This window comes from Aphidius gifuensis, linkage group LG1 (genome assembly GCF_014905175.1).
Source record: "Aphidius gifuensis isolate YNYX2018 linkage group LG1, ASM1490517v1, whole genome shotgun sequence".
Lineage (NCBI taxonomy): Eukaryota > Metazoa > Arthropoda > Insecta > Hymenoptera > Braconidae > Aphidius > Aphidius gifuensis.
In genome coordinates, this window is record NC_057788.1 from 8,956,570 (window position 1) to 8,978,207 (window position 21,638).

Here is a 21,638-nt window from a genome sequence, read left to right on the forward strand (position 1 = left end):
TTTTTACAACGGACGATGTTTCGACGATCACAGTGAATATTTTTTTTTTTTTTTTTACAATCGTTTTATCAGTGAAATATTTTTTTTCCTTTTTTTTTTTTTCTATTAATTATATCAGTATTTTAATAGTGTTGTTGTTGTTTCGAATTTTTTAAATTGATTTCGATTTTTTCTTTCCCTATTTCGATGAATTAATTTTAGTTTTTTTTTTTCAATTTTTAATAGCTATTTTTAATTTAATGAGGATAATATTGCTGATAATAATTTAATGATACTTAAAATTTTTTATTTTGTCAATAAACTTTGATAAAAAAATTTATCCTTCGCTTGCTAATCGAAACTCGTGTTTTTTTCTCATCACAATTTCGATTGATTCAAAGAAAAATTATTGAGATATCAATATTAATAATTATGGATGAGTCACACTTGACGACATGCGTAAACAATTTAACATATTACAGAAAAAAAAAAGAAAAAAAAAATTTTTAATTCGTTTAAAATGTAAATAAGTTATTCACGAGTAATATGATTATTAATATCAATAATTTACATACTTATTTTGTGTTTAAAATTGTTTTTTTTTTTCTTTTTTTTTATTACTTTAACAATTTATCATTTTTTTTTTTAAATTTAATTTATGATAATACTGTTCCTCGTGCAGTGTAAAAATTATTTTTTTTTTATTTTGTATTATTAGAGGAATTATGTATTATTTCGAAAAAAAATATTTTTATTTTACTAGTAAATTATTTAACAAAAAAAAAGTAAAGATCTAATGGAATTTTTTATTTTTAATTTTTTATGTAAACCAGCATCTTGGAAAATTTTAAAAATAAATAATTTATTTTTTTACAATTATGATTTTTAATCATTAATTCAATATAAAACGACATGAATTTTTTCATTTTTTTTTTTTCATTTTGATTCGAAATTTTAATGTCGTTTTTTAATTTTAACTATCAAAGTATTTTTTTATTTTTCGATTATTCAATAATCATTTTATTTTATTTATATTCAATTAAATATATATATTATTTTTTTAACATTTTATCAAGGTCCACGTGGATGTGTGTGTGTAAAAATATTTCTAATTATCAAATTTAATTTGACAATCATTTTTTCTAAAATTTATTTATATTATTATTTTTTTTTTCATTAATTTTTGTACTTTAAATAAACAATGTTAATTACCAAAGAAAAAAAATTTCCAAAGCTCAACAATCTCATAAATTTTGCCCAATTATTTTCGATTAAATCAATAAACAAAAAAAAAAAAATAATAAAATAAATAAATAGAAAAAATAATCATAATTTCGACTGGATATCGCGTGATTGCCAGCAAAAACGCACTCAGTGTCACATTGACCTTGACAAAATAGAAAAAAAAAAAAAAAGTAAACAAAATTATCTATTTTAAAAATACACGCATCTATATACATTTATAAAAAATTCAACAATCATACACAGTTGATTGCAGACGAGGCCAAGGGAATTGACAAAAAAAAATTCGAAAAAACAACTTTTTTTTTCTTTAGCTTATCACAAACGCTATTCCCCCCCTTCCCTCCCCCCTGAATTAATTAACCATAATCATGCAATTGTTTAGCGTTAATTCAATGTAGGTCAAACCTCATTATCTTAATCTATAAATTTTTTTTTTATAATTTACCATTTTATTAATTTTTTTTTTTTTGTCTTCTCCTTTTTCCTTTGTTTTCGATTTTTTTTTTCTTCAAGTCTTTTAGTTAGATTTACCACTCGACACTGTTGCAATTTGTCAAGGATGATTTTCTCTCAGCACCTGGTGCAGCACTTCCAGAAAATGGCTTTGTACGTTTGTTAATTTCTAAATGAAAGAAAACAAGTTAAAAAATTAATTGTAATATATAATTTGGTTTATCTATTGTTAAAATAATAAAAGCAAAATGTTTATGATAATTATGAAATGATAAAACATACCAGCAATTAGAAGCAACATTCTACGACGTGCACCCCAAGCATTAATTCCAATTTCATTGAGATCTTTTTCAGTTAAAGTTGCAAATGTTGCCATATCAATTTCATGTGATGTAAATGTACCTGATGATTATGATTATAATTATCAATAAATGAAAATGATACAAGCAATAAATGAAAAAAATAAATACTATTTGTTAAAACAATGATAATATAATAAAAAAACTTACGTATATATTTATCAAGTCCAATACTTGCTAATGATGTTGCAAGATCATTAAATTGATATAATTTACTGATGTTTGTTGGTGAATCATATGTATGTCATATTATGCTCCCATATTGTTCAATCCTTCCATATATATTAATGGATTTTTATCCCATTGTAAATTACGCCATTGTTTGCTTTATTTCAGATAACCAGTCAGATGCATGAAGGTGAATGCATTAATGCTAATGAATTTTTTATTTTGGACTTATGATGGCTGCTTAATGTACTATACTACTTCAATGATAAATAATAGATTTAAATACACTTATAATTTATGATGTATGATCAGATGTACAAATTGGTGATATATTTCTTGGACTTATTGCTGGACTTGACATTGTACTTGATGCACCACTACTTAATGATAAATAATGATTATCTTTATTATCATTTTGTTGTTGTAAATTTAATGATGTATTATGATATGGATGTGGTGGAAAACCTGGTGGATGTTTTTTATAATTTTGTTGTTGTTGTTGTTGTTTATTTAAAGCAAGTAAATTTTGTGTTGCTAAATTAATAGCTTGTTGTTGTTGTTGTTGTTGCTGTTGTTGATTTATAATATTTGTTTGTAATGCACGTGCTGCAGCAGCAAATACAGCTGTATTTGATTGATTATTAAATGCATATGTTGTATTTAATAATGGTGAATATAATGATTGTTGCATTTGTGATGAATAATTCCATGGTGGTGATGATAAACCCATTTGTGTTGGTGATAATGGTGATATTGTATATGATGATGATGGTGGACTTTGTGTATTTATTTTTGTAAATAAATTATTATTATTATTGTAATTATTATTTGGACTATTATTAGCTGAAGAAATTTGAGTATTTTGTAATATTTTTGTTGCATTTGTTAAATTACATGTTGATGGTATTTTTGCTTCAACAATTGGTTCAACAATATTTAATAATTTTCTTCTTGTTTCATATATATTTGTTGCATTTCTTTCAACACCTTTTATTATAACAGATAATGAATTTTGTTTTGGTTTATGACGTACATTTATAAATACATCATATTTTTGCATCATTTTATTTAAATTATCTGTTTCAACAGTTTCTAATGAAAATTCTGGTAAATCAAACATCAATACTAATGGTAATGAACCAACTAATTGTTGACGTGCAATATAAACATTATCAATTGATCCAGTTATTGTAACATTACTTTTTTTTAAATTTGGTATATTTGGATCACCAGCATCAGGAAACATTATTTGTGTTGATGTACGTTGCATTATTAAACGTAAATTATTACTTTGTTTACCAAGTACAATACTATGATGTTGTGGTGATATTTCCATTGACATATGAACCAATATTTGATTCTAAAAAAGACAAAAATAAAACAACAATTAATTATTATTATTATAAATATTTTTATCCTTATTGTATGTTATTTTGTTGAAAAAATTAAAAATAACAATTTTATCAATTGATGACACATGTGTTATTTTTAAAATTGATGAAAAAAAAAAATGAATAAACTTACTGCAAGATTTCTACAAAAATAATTAATTAAAAATATTGTTGCTTCTTTGACTTTTTGAACTTCCCATTCACATCCTTTAACAACAACAAGTGTTGCATGTAATTTTGGTCTTGTACGAAACATAATTTGTACATTAAATTTTTCTTGTATTTTAATAATATTTGGTGATGTTGAATCTGGTGGTGATTGCATTGATCCCATTATTGGTAGTTCAAATGAAAATATAAGTGGTGTTAAATTCTGTAAATAAAATAATTATTAATTTAATTTTTTGTTAAGCTTGTTTTTTATTTATGATAATAGATAAATAATAGTTGAACTTACACGAACACGTGCACGTGCTTTTTCAACATTTTCCATTTCACCAGCAATTGATACTTGATTACTTTTTTCTTGATGATTACTACGATTACTATCTGGAAAATGTATATGACATCCAGTCTCTTCCATAACACGTTTTATTGTTAATCCACCTTTTCCAATAATATGTGAATGATCAGTATAACTAACATCAAGTTTCATTGTAACACGTACATTTTGCTGTTGATATAAAAAATTAAATATTATTTATAGAAATTTTTTTTATACTTGTTATTTATTTAAATATATTAAAATACTCACTCTTATATCCAAAATCTGCATAATTTTTTCTTTTGCTGTACATACGTCATCAGAACGACCAGCAACTTTTATATGTGGATCTGAAAAACAAATTAATTTATCAACAAAAAATTTAAATTTTCTATTTGATAAATGGAATAATAAAAAAGTTTATCTTTAATTGTAAATTAATATTAAATATCTACAATTAAATGAGATTAGCCTAGTTTATTGAGTACATTAGATAATTTTATTTTTTTTAAATGATATACAAAAATTTCCGTTCAATGGACTTCAATAACTTGTTGATATTTTACTGGAAATTACCACGAGGTCACACAAAAATTGATTAATAAATCATCAAAAAATTTAATTAATAAAATCAATAATTTTTTTTAAACAAATAAATACTTGTTTTAATTTTTTTTATAAACAAAGTAATATGAAAATTTATGTAATTATTAAATAAATATTTATAGAAAAAAATTAAAATGTATTTTTAGAATAATAAATTCATCAAATGTCATGTGAAACACGTATCAAGTTGAATTATCATTTGTCTATTATAGCATATGAATCACCAAAAATTTTCCACACTCGAGTGATATTTAACAGCTCGTCGAGTATTTTAAAAAAATTCCTACTAATTTTTAACGATGGAATAAAACACCGGTTGATTATTTAAATTTGTCTCTTTTTTTTTTTTAATCGAAAAAAATTAAATAAATATTTTTATTATACTTAATTGTATTTAAATTTGATTGGTATTTTTATCTTGTTTATTTTGTTTATTTTGTATTATTCGAATAAGTTTGTAGCAAAAAAAAAACAGGTGATTTGTTTTTTTTTTTTATTAGTAATTACTTACTTAACTTTCAGAGAAACAAAATGTTACGTTGTCGATATGAACTAGTCACGTAAGATTCAATTGACGTAATTCAAAATGGGAATTATAGAATTTTTCTTGGTGTAATATTGATCAATAAATATATAAATTTTTTTTTTTTTTATTTACCTTTTTTTGATTTTGCTCCAACTTTTAATCTCGTTGGCCACGAAATTAAGGTATTTGTATCTTCCATAATCTTAAACAAAAAAAAAAAACAAAAAAATGATAAATAAAATATAAAATTATTGACGAAAAAATCAAGTTAAAAATAAAACTAAATATTATCATAAAAATATTTAATGATTTTTTATTTTTTATAACTAAAAATAGATTTCGAAAAATGATAAAATTTAGAAAAACAAAAAAATATTTACACTATTTTTAAATTTAATAATATACAATTAAAAACAATTATTTATCACTCTCAAATACATGTTAATTTAAGGTCATTACCACAGTCATTTTGATGATTTATTACTATTATTATTATAGCTTTAAAAAATATAAAAAAAAATGATCTATTCAAAGTCTAGATTTAAATAAACAGGTGATTCAACTCAATCCATATATTTGACATTATACAAATAAAAAATAATAATATATATAAATAAAAAAAAAAAACAATAATATTAAACTTTCACTATTTATTTTCACCTAAATAACAACAATTAATAATTAATTTTAACACAAGTTATTAGTAATTGTCCGCGTCTCAATCACAATCGAAAAAAATTTTTTAAAAATGTCTTTGATGTTTTGTCAATAGTTTTTAACTAATTTAAAAAAATAATAATATTATTAGTTTATTTATCAATCTAATATTTGATAAATTAATTTAATTGATGTATTTTTTTTTTTTTTTTGAATGCTTGACATTAATAGAGACACTGGTTATACTGAACTGACTAAACAAATTTGTGATAATGTAACGGAGCACTCGCACGACACGACTAGGCCATCACCTCCCACTTGAATTTATTTATTTTTTTATTATTATTATAACTATTATTATTATAATAATATTATTGTCTCCCACTTGTTAATGTTAAAAAACGTGCGTGGTAATTTTTATGACACTGGTAAATATTTATTCAGCTTGCCATTACAATTTGAATATATTTTTTTTTTTTTTCGAATTTTATATTTTATTGTTTCAATAGTTTGTTTATTGACAAAGGTAATTTATTGTGATAATAATTAATAGATTTAATAGATAATTAATTTAAATTTAAAAAAATAAAAATTATGACGAAAGGGGTCTGATGAAATTGAGAGAATTTGCAATCAGCGAAAGCAGAGCAAAGGTGATAAATTAGATCGTTTGACGAAACCGGGTAAACTTGTTTTGACGAACAAATAATGATTGAAAAAAATCCTATTTTTTTTTTTTTTTAAGTAAATTAAATCAGTATGTGGTCCGAGGAGACACCTTTAATTTTTTTTTTATTTATTTTTATAATTTTCGCATATAACTTTCCAATTTAGTATTCAATAATAATTATTAGTATTTTTTTTTTTTTTCATTTATTAGTGGTTATTTAAATATGTCACCGATTGATGTACAAATAAATTTAAAAATTGTATTTTTAGAAACTTTATTATGAGTAAAATAAAATTGAGAAAAATTAATTGTTATTTGGTTTTTTTTTTGAGGAGTCATTGAGGCACGGTTTAATTAGATGATTTAGAAAAAAAATGAAAAAAATAAAAAAGGAAAATCCAATGATATTAAAATTGTATTTATGGAAATAAAAAATTTATTATATAATACTAAAGTGGAAGGACGGCTTCTTAATGTGTGCATAATTTAAAAAAAAAAAAATTGAATGACCCATTTGAAGAGGATTTTTATTATTGAAGAATATTTATTCAAAAAAAAAAAATAAATAAAAATTGTTTGCAATGGATTTTCTTGAATTTATTAGGTCAATATTGTTTGCCAAGGTTAAAAATTGATAATCAAGATTTATAAATATTAATATATAATTTTTTTTAATTTAAAATAAAATGTAAAAATTTTTAATTTAAAAAAAATAATTAAAAATTCATTTAAATGAAAAATGAAAAAAAAAAATAAAATTTCGAAAAATTTGTTAAATTGAATTAATCAAATAAAAATAAAAATTTTTAAAATTAATAATATTTTGTTAATATTATTTTGTGTGAATAAATTAAATTATCAAAAGAAAAAATGTAAACAAATATATGATAAAATTAAAATATCGATAAATAGTAAAATTAATTTTCTATCTGTTGTTATTTATGTTGGGAAAAATAAAAAAAAAAAATAATTATAAAATTAAAGATAAAAATATATTGACTCACTTTGTTGAAGAAAAATTCAGCACTTTCTGATTGTTCATTTTCACCTTTAACAAATTGAAAAAAAAATAAACAAAAATTAATTAAACAATATAATTATCATTGTGAATTTTTACAACAAAAATTTAAAAATAGCTGATGATTTTTTCATTTTAATAATTACCAAGTAACATATGCTCGAGTTTTTGTCGATCAACACGAAAACGTTCACGATAAACATCATCAAAATTAGTTATTTGAAGAAGTGCAGCAAGTTGAATGAGCTCTTCTTGGCTATCAAAACCCTGATGACCAGAAACACTTGTTGCTGTTGTTGTACATTCCGATGTCTCTGATAATGTTTCCGTCACCTTTCTTTCACGCTCAACAAAATCATCCGGTTTCATTTTAATCTCTAAACAATTTAACAACAAAAAAAATTAATTAATCAATCTTTAAACAATACCCAATGCTCAAATAATTTCAAGGACATATTTCAAGTCTCAAATAAAACCAAATATCACCCAACATAATTTTCAACAAATAATATTAAATAATTGATATAAAAGAAAAATTATATTAAATATTAATAATTAATTAATTATTTATAAATTAATTACCTTTTTTTATTCACCAAATTTTTAACTTGAATTACTATTGAAAAAAATATAATTAATTTCAACAGAAGATAGATGAAAAATAAATGAACAAACTGCTTCGACTGCTGAAATTCAACTGACGAAAATTATTTCAACAATTTTTCGATTATAAAATTAACAATACAAACGAAAATAAATTTTATAAATTTAATTTCTTGTTATTCAAAAAGACAATCACCCAAACTTTAAAATTGCAAAAAAAAAAAATATATATATATTTTAATTAATTACTTATTTATATACTTTAAAAGAAATTTTTTTTTTTTTTTTTTATATAAAATAGAGCAGAAAATTTGATGAATACCGAACGACGTCGTCCGGTCTTCTACTGGTTTTAATTTTTTTTTTTTTCGTTCTTTTTTCTCTTTCGAAATAACACAACGAGTATTTTGTTTTTCTTGATAATATTCGTAACGACTAGAAGAAAATATATGAAATTTTATTATTGAAAATAAATTTTATTTGTCTCTTTTATATTTCCCCTACTTTTTCATGATAAACCCCCGTCTCGTTAAAGAAATCTAACGACCCTTTGTGTCAACAGCTTTTTTTTCTTTAATATTTTCATGCTGAAAAATAAAATATTATTAATATTAATATATCAGGCACGTGTTTTAACGTATTAACTAAAAATTGGGCCCTTTGCTTATGAATTTATTGTCGAAAAAAATGAAATAAAATGAGCTTTATTTCGATCGTTGAATAAATAATTCGAAAATTTAATTTTTGTCAATCCAATTTCGATCGAAATAACTGCCAAATAAAATTGAAAATTATTATTAAATTAAATAATTATTTATATTGTAAATATTAGTGGTTTTTAATGTCAATAAATTTTCAAATAATTTAATAATTTTGGCGGGTTTATTTAGCAGTGACATCTACACTTGCCGACATTTTTTTTCTATCGAAAAAAAAAATAAAAAATTGACATTTCAAGTCAAGCATTTTATTGATATTTACAAACAATAATAAAAATATTTATATATAAACAAAAGTTGTGTTAGAATACTTGTGTAATAATATTTAATATAAAATAGTTCAAGTTAATTAATAATCATTGAAAAATACATAGAAAAAAAAAAAAATATGTAAATGTATTTTTAACCTCAAATTAATATCAAGATTTAATAATAATAAATTAATTGTTGAATAAAAATAGTTATAAACAATGCTTCAAGCTCTTCGTGAAAGATCTCAAAAGAGAAAAAAATTACTAGCTCAAACAGTAAGTTAATTAATAATTAAAATTATCGAAATTTCGTTTTATATTTTTGTTGTTTTTTCTATTGTTTAGCTTGGTGTTTCTAGTGTTGATGAATTACGACAAATACTAGGAACAGATATAGATGAAAATCAACGTAAAAAAACAAAAAATTTAGAAATTGAAGATGAAAAATTAAAAAATCAAAAAAATGATGTTATACCAGCCGATGAAATAGTCTACAAAGATTCATCAACATTTTTAAAGGTAGCTTCATGATAAAAATAAAAAGAAAATAAGCATAAATATTAATAAATTTTTTTTTGTAACAGGGTACACAATCATCAAATCCACACAATGATTATTGTCAACATTTTATTGATACTGGACAAAGACCACAAAATTTTATTCGTGATGTTGGTCTTGCTGATAGATTTGAAGAATATCCAAAATTACGTGAATTAATAAAATTAAAAGATGATTTAATTGCTGAAACAGCAACACCACCAATGTATTTAAAAACAAATTTATCAAAATATAATATGAAAGAATTAAATTGTAAATTTGATGTTATATTAATTGAACCACCATTAGAAGAATATCAACGTACATGTGGTGTTACAAATGTTGCATTATGGAATTGGGAATCAATAATGGAATTAGATATTGGTGAAATTGCTGGTAATCGTAGTTTTGTATTTTTATGGTGTGGTAGTAGTGATGGATTAGATATGGGACGTTATTGTTTACGTAAATGGGGTTTTAGAAGATGTGAAGATATTTGTTGGATACGTACAAATATTAATAATCCAGGACACAGTAAAAATTTAGATAGTAAAGCTGTATTACAACGTACTAAAGAACATTGTTTAATGGGTATTAAAGGTACTGTTAGACGTTCAACTGATGGTGATTTTATACATGCTAATGTTGATATTGATTTAATTATATCTGAAGAACAAGAATATGGATCAATTGATAAACCAGTTGAAATATTTCATATTATTGAACATTTTTGTCTTGGAAGAAGAAGGTTAAATTTATTATTTTTATATGATAAATAATTTATATAAAATATGCAAATTATTAATTAATTTTTTTTTCGTTTAAATAGACTACATCTTTTTGGACGTGATAGTACAATAAGACCAGGTTGGTTAACTGTTGGTCCAGAATTAACAAATACTAATTTTAATGCTGATTTATATAGTAGTTATTTTTCAACTGGTCAAATAACAACTGGTTGTACTGAAAGAATTGAAGCACTTAGACCAAAATCACCACCACCAAAAGGTAAAGTACCTGGACGAGGTCGTGGTACTTTTAATCGTGGTGGTAGAGGCAGAGGAAGGTAGTTTATTTATTTATTTTTTTTATTATTTAATTTTATTAAATACGTTTAATTTTTAAAACGTATTTGACTTAATTTTTATTATCAGTATTATTTTTTATTTATTTTCTTTCTTTTTTTTTGTTGATTTATTTATTTAGTTTATGGTACAATGTGTATATCCCTTTAGAAATTATTCATGAATTTTTAATGCTACTTGGGGATTATTCATTTGTGCTGATACTAATTATATTTTATTTTATTAATTATTATTTGTTTTTTTTTTTATTTTTTAGCGGTGCTCGGACATTTTTGAATTACTGTACGAATTGATAAATGAAAAATTTTATTTAACAACTAAACCAGATTTTTTTTTTATACTAGTTTATATAGTTTTTTATATTTTTTTTTTTTTTGAAAATAATATAAATAAGTTTTGATGTATTTTTTAATTAAAAATAAAATTGCTCATATGTTTTTTTTTTATGCGAAATCAAGTCATTTTATTATTTGTACTCTTTAGGTTAAGGTCTAATTATTTATTAATTTTTTATTTTCATTAATCAAGTAAACAACAAAAAATAAAAATTTCTAAAAAAAAAAATTTGTAATGTTTGTTAATTTTTATATGAAAAAAAAAAAAAAAAAAAAAATTTATTATTATTTATTAATGAGCGAGTAAGTACTAGTAATATTAATTAATTAAAAAAAAATTTAATAAACAATATATTTTTAGCTAAAAATTTGCTGAAATAAATAATAAATTTATTTATTTTTTTTTCATTTAGTTAATTATCAATTTTTTTCTAAAGTCATTTATTTAAATCACAATTAATTTTTAATTATTTATTTACGTTTTAATCCTGCTTAAATATAATTTATACTTTTTGTTTTAATTTAATAACAAAATTATTTTTTTTTTAATAATAAAAACAGTTAAATTTTATGCTTGATATTGCTTCAAGTTTTAAATCTAATATTTTATTATTTTATTGATGAATAAAACTTGATCAATGCTCGACAATTATTACCTCTAAAATCTATGATTCTTTTAATTATTTAATTAATTGTACAAAAAATTTTTGTGGTGATTATTAAACTATAACACTGGGACGGGATAATTGGGTTTGTTTGTTTGTTTGTGTTTGTGTAAGTGCAAATTAAAAGAAAAATTATTTAAAATAATAATTGTTAAAATTGAAGAATGATTAGCAATTTGTAAAGTTGATTTAATCATCAGCTTAAATTTTGTCTTTAAATTATTCAGTGTTTTGTTATTGAAAATAAAAATGATGCTGTGGATAATTTTCTCTCCTTGATGAGACAATCCTCCTGGTTAATCAGGCACATCAGTCCATTATTTATGTTTCAAAATCACAAATACGTTGACTCTCCTGCAAGCAAAGCCAGTTGTTTTTTTTTTTCAATCAAGAATATTTCAATGTTTATTTATTTTTTATCAATTTTTTTTAATCTCTTTTTTTCTCTGAATTTTATATATATATTTCTTTTTCGAAACTACTTGTTTCTAAACTATTATAAAGTATGAAAAAAAATTATTATACAATTATCAGTTATTTTTTTTTTTTTAATCATTCATTTACTCGCAGCAGCACTCATTCATCATTTAAAAAAAAAAAAAAACCATAATTATATTTTACTGTTTTTTTTTTTTTTTTATATAATATAAACTATGCGTTCTATGTAAAGGTACAATGTGTGCATATACATTAATGATTTTACAAAATGAAAAAAAAAATACGTAGGATTCTTAATAGATTGTACAATTTTTTTTACAAAGTTGATATTCGCACGTGATCCAAGTGATTTATATTTTTTTTAAACGTTTATATAAATTAATTATTTAATATTTTACTTTTAAAGAAAAATAATAATTTTATCATTTATAAAAAGTAAATATTTTGATGTAAAACAAATTGATATTAATAATTTTTAAAATAACACAGAAATTTATGAAAAAATTTTAAAAATATATTACTAAATTTAGTGATTATAAAAAGTACAATTTTAATCAAGTAAATAAAATTTATTGTTAATTTATTATTTTATATTTTTAATAATAAATAATAAATCAGTTATTATTTTTTAATATTTTTTCAATTAAAAATACAATTTACTAGGTACACCACGTGCGAATATCGACTAAACATATTTTTTTTAATTTTCTTTTTCAATTTGTTATTTCATTTTTAATTGTTTTCTCATGTCTAAGGGTTTTTTTATTTTTTCAATTGTTTTTTTTTTGCACAAAAAAATATATAAAGCTGACTATTATTAGTAATATAAAATAATAAAAATTACAAGTTTATTCATTTTGAAAATTAATAGATTCATCAATTACATGATTCAATGGTTTTTAATGATATTAAATATCATCATAAATATATTTTATCTTTTGATTGAAACATTTACATAATTTTCATTTGCATTTTTCACAAAAATGCAGGAAAGATACATTTTTAAAATGTACATTAACCATAGTATTCAAACTCGCTATAAACATTTATCATTATTTTTTTATTTTTTGCTTTTTGAATTATATTTTTACGAGTAAACGTTAATATTATTAAAACTTTCCAAATGAAAATTATTCATTATTTCAGAAATATAACCAGTCTGTTTTATTATTTTTTATTTTATATATTCTTTATAATATATTTTTATATTATTATATTCATCGAAATACATCGATATATTTTTTATAAAAAATGATTTTTTCTAATCACATTAAATTTTTAATTATTTTATTCAAATTTCGGACATGTAAATAATTGAAAGACTCGAAAACTATTTTATACTATATTATTTTTCTTTTGTAATTTTTTTAGTAGTGCACAAAAATCACAGTACCTCAGATTAACATTAAATATTATTATTATTTTTACAAAAAAAAAAAAGGAATAAAAATAATTTAATGATAAATCAATTTACGAATTAACAAAATCTGACAAAAAAAAATTCTGAGGGACTGTTTTTCTTTTGCTCCGACTTAACAATATATTTCTTTTTTAAATTTATATTATATTATTATTAATTGCTATTGTTTTATTATTATTATTATTTTGAGTATGATGATATTTAAAAATGAATTTTTAACTTTTACACTCACTTGTTCAAAGTACTCGTCAATTTATTTTTTTTATTTATCAATTTGACATTCACTCATTCAGCATTCATCTACTCATTTAATTATTGACTTAAAATTTATCACTTATGAAAATAGTCTTACTATTTTATATCGTAAAATTTTTATCGTGTTATATATTTATTAATTTTTCATCTTATTACTTTGATAATAATTTTTTCATTATTTGATTTTACATCTTTTATTCTCGTTTTTTTTTTTCTTTTTTTTTTTTTTTATATGAAAAATAAAAACTTGATGATTAAAAAAAAAATAGGACCAACTATAAAGATCAATCACATCAGATTTTTTTCTTTTTTTATAAATCAATTTGTATTTTATGATAAAAATAATATAGTTTTATGTTTTCAGCGCACATAAATGTAAATTTTTTTTAGCCAATTTTTGTTAATAAAAGATTGTCAGACAATTCTGTGAGCTTGTTTTTATAAATTTTTGTAAATTAATCATTTAAAAATACTATTTCAAGTATAGTTAATCAATTTCGAAATAAATTTACAAATTGTTTTTATATATATTTTTTTTGTTTACAACACTTTGAGTTAAATATTTATATTTTCAAAAATTTATAAACAAATTAAATTGCATTATTGTTAAAAGCCAAATGATAATTATTGAACAAATTAAAATTATCAATGAACAGTTAAATGGAAAAAAAAAAAAACCCCGAGAATGGGACGAATATGTTTGTTTTTTAATTATATTTCTGCTTGTGAATGATAATTAATTGTGATACTTGAAGCTTGAAGGGATGAATGAAATTATGTTTGATGATTATTTTACAAAACATCAATCATTCCTCCATCAGAAAGTAGACGATATCTGCCAACTCGTTGATCCATGTCCACTGAATTATAACATACAACGTTTGTTTTTATAAAAAAAAAAACATTATTTAATTATAAATTTTATTTTAAAACTCATTCATTAAATAATTTATCAATTTTAATTATTTAAAAATTAATTTTTATTATATTTCAATTACTTGTTTTGATGGTGAATGATTAACGTGTTTATGTTTAATTTAATATCTTTTTTTTTCATTTTAAAATTATAAAAATACACTAGCGTGTAAAAAAAAAATTATTTTACACATGCATAATTATGAAAATATAAATAAAAAACATGTTCATGCCAAAGGTGAATGCGAATAAAAAAAATTTAATGTGATTATGAATAAAAAGTTTAAAAAAAAGAAAAAAAAAAAATGAATTATTTTTCATACAAATATTAAATATCACAATATAATTTTTATAATACAATTCATTATCGCAAATTCATTGTTTATTATTATTAATATTTATAAACAATTCGTTGTTTTAACAAATTTTTTTTTTTAATGAAAAAAAAATAGTAACAATTGAATCATGCCAATACTCTTACAAGCCATTAACATAATTGAAGAAAAGAAAAATTAATTTAACATTAACAAAATCACAAAGTCAAATTTTAATTTATTTATTATTACTATTATATTTTATTCTACTTGGTTTTTTTTTTTTTGTTGTTTTAATTTGAACACCACAATTATTTTATTCACTGTTTATTTTTTAAATTTGTTTATATTTTTTTTAGATAACAATCACTGTTAACGCGTCATAAAAAAAAACACTGTAAGTTTAATAATATTTAAATTGTTTTTTTGTTTTTTTATATCATCAAGATGCAAATGTTCAATTAAGATGATGTTACATTTGTTAGATTATTGGTCCATCATCCAATGAGTGATTTGTTATTGTCCAGTTGCTAAGATGAAGACCTTTGACAATTTTTTTTTCAAATTAAATCTAATCTTATTTGATACAACACATTTTCAACTATCTAACAATTAATAATAATATTTATATTTCTTTTTTTTTTTTTATTTATTCAATAGCTATAATTTTGCATTGAAAAATTCAAAAAAAAAAAATATATATATATTTCATACTGTATTAACAATTTAATTTACAATATAATAAATATTATATTTATTTATTTTTCATCAAATTTTATTTCTTTCTGCTTATTTAATAATAATTTTTTTTTTCTATTTTTCAAATTCAGTCTTATTACGAAAAACCAATCAAAAAAAAAAAAATTTCAAACAAATTTAATTTCATCAAAAAAAACATGCAGGTATTTTTAATTGGGATAACAAAAAAAAATATATATGCATGTAGAAAACTAGTATTATTATTATCAAAAGAAAAATAAATAAATAAAAATATACGATGGTAGAAAAACAAAAAAAAAAAAATAATATCAATTACTTATTTTTAAAGAGAAAAGAGAGAAAAAAAAAAATGCAATAAATAATTGAAATTAAGTGTTTGTTTTAATGTGTAAAATGAAATTAATAAAGCTATATATTGCGTATTGAAATATTATAAATATTTTTTGTTAATTAAAAAATAATTAAATGTAAAAAAAAAAAAAGAATGTATCAATTTTGTAAAATAGTGTAATTTGAAGATGGAAAAGACATGCTTTTACTTTTGTTATTTTTAGTTTTAGTATTTTTGTGTTTTTTTTTTTTTTGTAAATTAGCATTTTGTTGCTGTTGTTGTTGTGGTTGTGGTGGTGGTTGTTGTTGTATTGATTGTATTGATGTTGTTGAATTATGCAATAATTGTTGATTATTGACCAATAATCGTTTCGATGACTCACCTGATTCCCAGCCATCTTCATCACTAGTTGTTGAACATTCAGAACCTTCAGATTCACTTGGTGTTTCTTGTCCAGGTAAACTAACATCTGAACAGCCTACATCTGTTGTTGTTAATTTACTTGTTGACATATTACATGCTTTATCCATCCACAGTGTAACCTTTAAATAATAATAATTTATTAATATTAATTAATAAAAATAAAATATTCATTATAACAATTACCTTAAAATCTTGTGGAAAAAATTTATTTTGTTTATCTTTGTGTGCATCATCAAGATCATATTTATCAATATTTAAAATACGTAATGGTTTTGGATCAATACTTTTAAGTGAACCTGTATGTGGTTTTGTATTTGATGTAACCATTGATAATTCCATACTACTACCATCATAACTAAGTGCTCTTGATGAACGATCAACTGATACATCACCATTTTTATCATTTATTATACATTCTTCACGTACAAAAAATGTATTAAACCAAAAATGAAATAATTTTTCCTGTAATATAATTTAAATATTATAACATTTACATTGTTAAATTAAAACAAATAATAAAAAAAAATAATTACTTTGCTTTTAATTCTTTGTTTTGTGGTAAAAAATTCAATTTTTATATCACCAATTAATGAAGTTGGATGTAACATTTCTATTATAAGTTCTTTATCATTATTTCCTTTTTTAATTTTAATATTATCAGAATTGTATGTTTTTTTTTTATTTTGATCTGAAATAGCAATACCAACAGCTGCAAAAAATAAAAAAACAAATTAAGTAAATTAATTTATAAAAAATAGCAATTATAAAATACTTACAACTTTGATTACTATTTATCAATTGACAAGGTACTGATTTTAATATAATTTGACGTAAAAATAATTCAACTGGTTCATATGATAAATTTTCTCGTATAATTTTAGCATAATAATCAACATATCTTCTTTGTGATGGTATTGTAACACCTTTTTTATCAGTTGTTCTTTGAGCTCCATAATCATCAAGTGCGCTATCTGCTATTGTAAATTCTTTAATATGAAGTAAATAACAACAAAGCATAACACCTGTTCTACCTTTACCAGCTTTACAATGTATTGCAGCAACATTTTTAACATCTTTTGATAACCAATCATGTACATTATCACAAAATGGTTTTATTATTTCAAATTTTGGTGGATTATGATCATCAAATGCAAATGTTGCAACACGTTCTTTAAATTTTTTACCATCATATGATCTTTCTGAACATAAATTATATATTTTATAATGATCTTTATGTTTAGCTTCTAAAAATTTAACAACATCATCAATATGATTTCTGTAAACACCTTCAAGTTTTTCTGCTGGAAAACCCATTGCTATTAAATTAGGTCTTATATCTGAAATATTTATAATTATTTAAACAAATATATTCAACTAGTTAAATTAATATTATACATTGATGATAATTTTTTAACTATCATTAACAATTAAAATAGATAAAATAAAATGACATCATCCATTAGTCATAATGATTAACCAAAAAAAAAAATTGTATTATTTGTTAAAATAATACTTACAGGTAAGATCAAGATCAAAACCATCTTTGGTAAAACGTTTTCTTCGTTTACTAACAAAGCCTTTTATTGGATTAATCATTTTAATATTTGTTATTGTATGTGCCATTGATGTTTGTTGTATTTCCCAATCTTGTATTTCACTATTTGTTAATTCTACCTTTGTCGAAAATGACTTGTTCATAACTATTTCATCAATATTTTCTCTATTAACCTTTATAAAAATTAATAAATAATAATAATTAATTTTTTAAAATAATTTGTTAATAATATTTAATTATTTTACCTGTGTTTTTCGAGCTTCGTTGTCACAGCCCAGTAATTCTGGTCTTCCTTGTTCCTCCAGACAAACATGGAGGGGTGTTACTGATGCCGGAATGTGCTCAGAAATTTTATTATTTAATCGACAATTTGATGGTCGTCTACAGGACAAACATATACCCATCAATGCGTACAGCATAAGTCTTCTAATTTTTTCATTTTCTTACTCATCATCATCAGTCAATAATTATATTCATTTTTTATTAATTATCATCATTATTGTCATCATCATTGTCATCATTGTCATCATCATCATCATGTGACAGCTCTCTAATAGTTGACTCCTAAAACATTTTTTTAAAAAAGGAAAAAAAAAATTATTTTATTATCATTTTTTTTTTTTTTTCTACAGGTTATTAATGAAACATCAAATTCTCTGTCTCTCCTTCTCTCCCAGTCTCTCCCTCCCCCTACACACATATACCCTTATCTAAATGAAATAAAACTGATAGTTAAATTTATTTATTTATTTATTTATTTATTTAGATTAAAATCAGCATTGATTTACTAAAATATTTTTGTTTATTTAAAATTATAAATTTAAATTAATTAAGCTCAAGATTCTGTTGTTTCTTTTTTTTTTTTTTTTCTTTTATTGTTTAAAACAGGTATTATTTTTTAATTATCAATTGTTAATTTAATAATTAAAAATTCTTTTTTTAATTTTTTTTAATACCTACTTACTTGTTTTAACCTGTTTAGAATTGAATTTTTTGGGTAACATGTGTTGTACCAACAATGACACTCCTACTTTTTTTTTTTTTTTAAACAATATTTCTTTTTATTTTTTTAACAAGTTAAATATCACAATAGTATGTTTATTTATCAACCACACATACACATTGATAATACAACAAGACAATTAATAAGATTTTTTTTTTTTTTTTATATAAAATTAGTGGTTAAAAATCCTGTCATGCCATCACCATCATCATGATTATTTCCTTCCAAAAATTTAAGGATAAAAAATCATTCAGAAAAAAAAAAACAAGTATTTAATAAAATTTATAAAAACCAGCTGATTGTCGGTAATAATAAAAAATAAATTTTCAAATAAAAAATTATTAAAAAACAATGTTAAAAAAAAAAAAAATGTGCAGCAAAAATAAATTTATAAAAATTTACTCCAAAAAAATTATGATAGAAAAAATTTTACTATAAAAATGATCCTTTTCACTCTATTTTAACACACTTAATTTTTCACTATTATTATTATTTATATATGTATACATAGTGTATACTTTTTCCGCTTTTCACAAAGAAAAAAAAAAAAAAGATCAAGTGGTTTTTTTTTTGGATATATTTTTGATGAATTTAATTGATAAAAATATGATAATATGAGTTATAAATTTATACAAGTGTATTTAATAATAATAAGGGTATATTATTTAATAAATTTTGAAAATAATAATGTTAAAAAAAAAATACCTCAGATATGTGAAAATCGCGATGGAGGTTCGGTAGACGCTTTGAGGCATCCACGCGTACACGGATCAGGCAACTCGGGCAATCGCCATTCTTCTTGCGTTTCTCTCTTTTCGAAATATCTTCTTCTCTCTCTTTCTCATATATTTTATATATATTTATCTCAGTCTTGCTATTATCCCTACTTTTTATTATATACATATATAAAATACATAAAATTTATACACATGTGTTTGTATCTCACATATTCATCGAAAAAAAAAAATTAAAAAACACAAAAATAATTCGAAATAAATTAGACTTTTTTAAATTAAAAATTAATAATTTTAATTGTTATTGTAAAATAATAAAATTATATAATTTCGATTGAAAAAAATTGATAAATTTTAGAAAAAAAAAAAAATTGAAAATCCAATGAAGCATCACAGGTGTGTCGACACGATAGAAAAAAAAAAAAAATTGAATTTAAATTATTTAATTCTTTTTTTTTTTATTCTGAGAATTTTGTGGGCTTTAATTTGGGCATTTAAATTTACTAAAATTGTTGGGTTTTTTAAATGAAATTAAAATATATTTAAAAGGATTTTAATTATTAAAAATTTAATATTTTAATTTTTTCTTTAAAGAAAAATAATTATCATTAAATGTGCTTTAAAATCAACATCTTTTTCTTGGCACCACGACAGAACATATGTCTATGTTTATAGTATATACACACATACATATTAGCCAAATATTTTTGTTTATATATATAAGTTTTTACTCACTTTAACGGTTTTTCTTTTTCTCGTAATTTATTTTTTTCTCAATAAAATAGTAGACGTCTTTTATAATTTCGAAAAAAAAAAAAAAAGAAATTTTTTTTTTTTTTTTTTTTTTTTAACACACATACACTAACATAACTCTTGCAGTTTTTTTTTTTTTTTTAAAATTTTTTTTTTTCCACTATCACTTTATGCACATACAAACACTATGAAAACATTTATCACTGTTTTATTCATCAAGACACGCATTCTCGTTCACAAATACAATTGCACATATTTTTTTTTTTTTTTTTCAATTATTTAATTTAGCTTTTTTTTTACTAAAAAAATTATCTATTTAGTTGATTATTTTTTAAGAATATATATACACATTAGTTTATCTTGATGTTTTTTAATTTTTTTAACAATTTTTTTAACTAATTTTATATATTTTTTCGTCACCTCGTGGCTTAACACAAAATTCACTCTTTTTAATTAAATAATTATCAATGATTTAAGATTGTTTTTTTGTTATTTATAATTATTGATAAAATATTTATTTATATTAATTAATTATAATATTAAATTTGTAAAAAAAAAAGACACACACATCACCGGCCCTGCGGCATGTAAGATGTAACAAGGAGGGCATGGGCGCTTTGTCCTGTTTTTGCAGCCACGATTTCTATAAAACTACCGCCAAAGTCGTGTGGCGCTACTGCTGTATTTATTTTTTTTTTTTTCTCCTCTATTTTTAGATTTTTTTTTTTATTTTTATATATACTTGTTTGTGACGACACAGTTACGTGTACATATAAACACACATACACACATTCACAATTTGATTTGATTTTTTTTTTTTGTCATTATTATCAAATACTCTAAAATATTATTAAATTAATTAAATTGTTGTAAAAAATTATTATTTTTTTATTTAACAGGGTGTTTTTTTATTTTCTTTATTATTTTTTATACAAGAAAAAAAAATCAGCTGTCATTAAATTAATTAATTTACTAATCAATTTAATGATAAGTGTATTGACGTTGCAAAGTCAAATTTTTAATAAT

The 21,638-nt window shown here is 21.2% G+C and overlaps 3 protein-coding genes across 7 annotated transcripts; 1 reads left to right on the forward strand and 2 right to left on the reverse strand.

The window, feature by feature from the left end:
* Positions 1-1,174: 1,174 nt before the first annotated feature.
* On the reverse strand, positions 1,175-6,144 carry LOC122850502 (protein bicaudal C). Its single transcript, XM_044149931.1, has 9 exons — positions 5,671-6,144; positions 5,344-5,413; positions 4,350-4,429; positions 4,053-4,268; positions 3,729-3,968; positions 2,501-3,564; positions 2,187-2,251; positions 1,960-2,079; positions 1,175-1,846 (listed from the first exon to the last, which is right to left on the reverse strand). Exons 1-9 carry the CDS (start codon positions 5,677-5,679, stop codon positions 1,752-1,754), a joined length of 1,959 nt encoding a protein of 652 aa, XP_044005866.1. The 5' UTR covers positions 5,680-6,144; the 3' UTR covers positions 1,175-1,751.
* A 2,943-nt stretch (positions 6,145-9,087) lies between these two features.
* Positions 9,088-11,315, forward strand: LOC122847658 (N6-adenosine-methyltransferase non-catalytic subunit). 2 transcript variants are annotated; one of them, XM_044145466.1, is made up of 5 exons: positions 9,088-9,405; positions 9,475-9,648; positions 9,714-10,414; positions 10,496-10,732; positions 11,008-11,315. In XM_044145466.1, exons 1-5 carry the CDS (start codon positions 9,349-9,351, stop codon positions 11,042-11,044), a joined length of 1,206 nt encoding a protein of 401 aa, XP_044001401.1. In that variant the 5' UTR covers positions 9,088-9,348; the 3' UTR covers positions 11,045-11,315. The 2 variants fall into 2 exon arrangements, with proteins under 2 accessions (XP_044001401.1, XP_044001402.1); XM_044145467.1 differs by lacking the exon at positions 11,008-11,315 and having other exon boundaries at positions 9,264-9,405; positions 10,496-10,736.
* A 160-nt stretch (positions 11,316-11,475) lies between these two features.
* Positions 11,476-21,244, reverse strand: LOC122847659 (phosphatidylinositol 3,4,5-trisphosphate 3-phosphatase and dual-specificity protein phosphatase PTEN). 4 transcript variants are annotated; one of them, XM_044145471.1, is made up of 8 exons: positions 19,831-20,077; positions 18,368-18,686; positions 18,085-18,295; positions 17,344-17,904; positions 17,101-17,276; positions 16,751-17,029; positions 16,527-16,686; positions 11,476-12,105 (listed from the first exon to the last, which is right to left on the reverse strand). In XM_044145471.1, the coding sequence occupies exons 2-8, from the start codon at positions 18,539-18,541 to the stop codon at positions 12,086-12,088; spliced, it is 1,581 nt and encodes a 526-aa protein (XP_044001406.1). In that variant the 5' UTR covers positions 18,542-18,686; positions 19,831-20,077; the 3' UTR covers positions 11,476-12,085. The 4 variants fall into 4 exon arrangements, with proteins under 4 accessions (XP_044001406.1, XP_044001405.1, XP_044001404.1 ...); XM_044145470.1 differs by lacking the exons at positions 11,476-12,105; positions 19,831-20,077 and adding exons at positions 12,842-15,636; positions 20,595-21,244; XM_044145469.1 differs by lacking the exon at positions 11,476-12,105 and adding an exon at positions 12,842-15,636 and having other exon boundaries at positions 19,831-20,080.
* Between the last annotated feature and the right edge of the window lie 394 nt (positions 21,245-21,638).

Coding starts and splice junctions, on each gene's coding strand:
- LOC122850502 (XM_044149931.1), bottom strand. Junction 4,269..4,349: donor TGCAGATTTTGGATATAAGA/GTGAGTATTTTA, acceptor TTATATCAACAG/CAAAATGTACGTGTTACAAT. Junction 1,847..1,959: donor AATGTTGCTTCTAATTGCTG/GTATGTTTTATC, acceptor TCTTTCATTTAG/AAATTAACAAACGTACAAAG.
- LOC122847658 (XM_044145466.1), top strand. CDS start 9,349: ATGCTTCAAGCTCTTCGTGAAAGATCTCAAAAGAGAAAAAAATTACTA. Junction 9,649..9,713: donor ATTCATCAACATTTTTAAAG/GTAGCTTCATGA, acceptor TTTTTGTAACAG/GGTACACAATCATCAAATCC. Junction 10,733..11,007: donor GGTGGTAGAGGCAGAGGAAG/GTAGTTTATTTA, acceptor TTTATTTTTTAG/CGGTGCTCGGACATTTTTGA.
- LOC122847659 (XM_044145468.1), bottom strand. CDS start 18,541: ATGCTGTACGCATTGATGGGTATATGTTTGTCCTGTAGACGACCATCA. Junction 17,905..18,084: donor TTTTGATCTTGATCTTACCT/GTAAGTATTATT, acceptor TAAATATTTCAG/ATATAAGACCTAATTTAATA. Junction 16,687..16,750: donor TTTTTCCACAAGATTTTAAG/GTAATTGTTATA, acceptor TATTATTTAAAG/GTTACACTGTGGATGGATAA.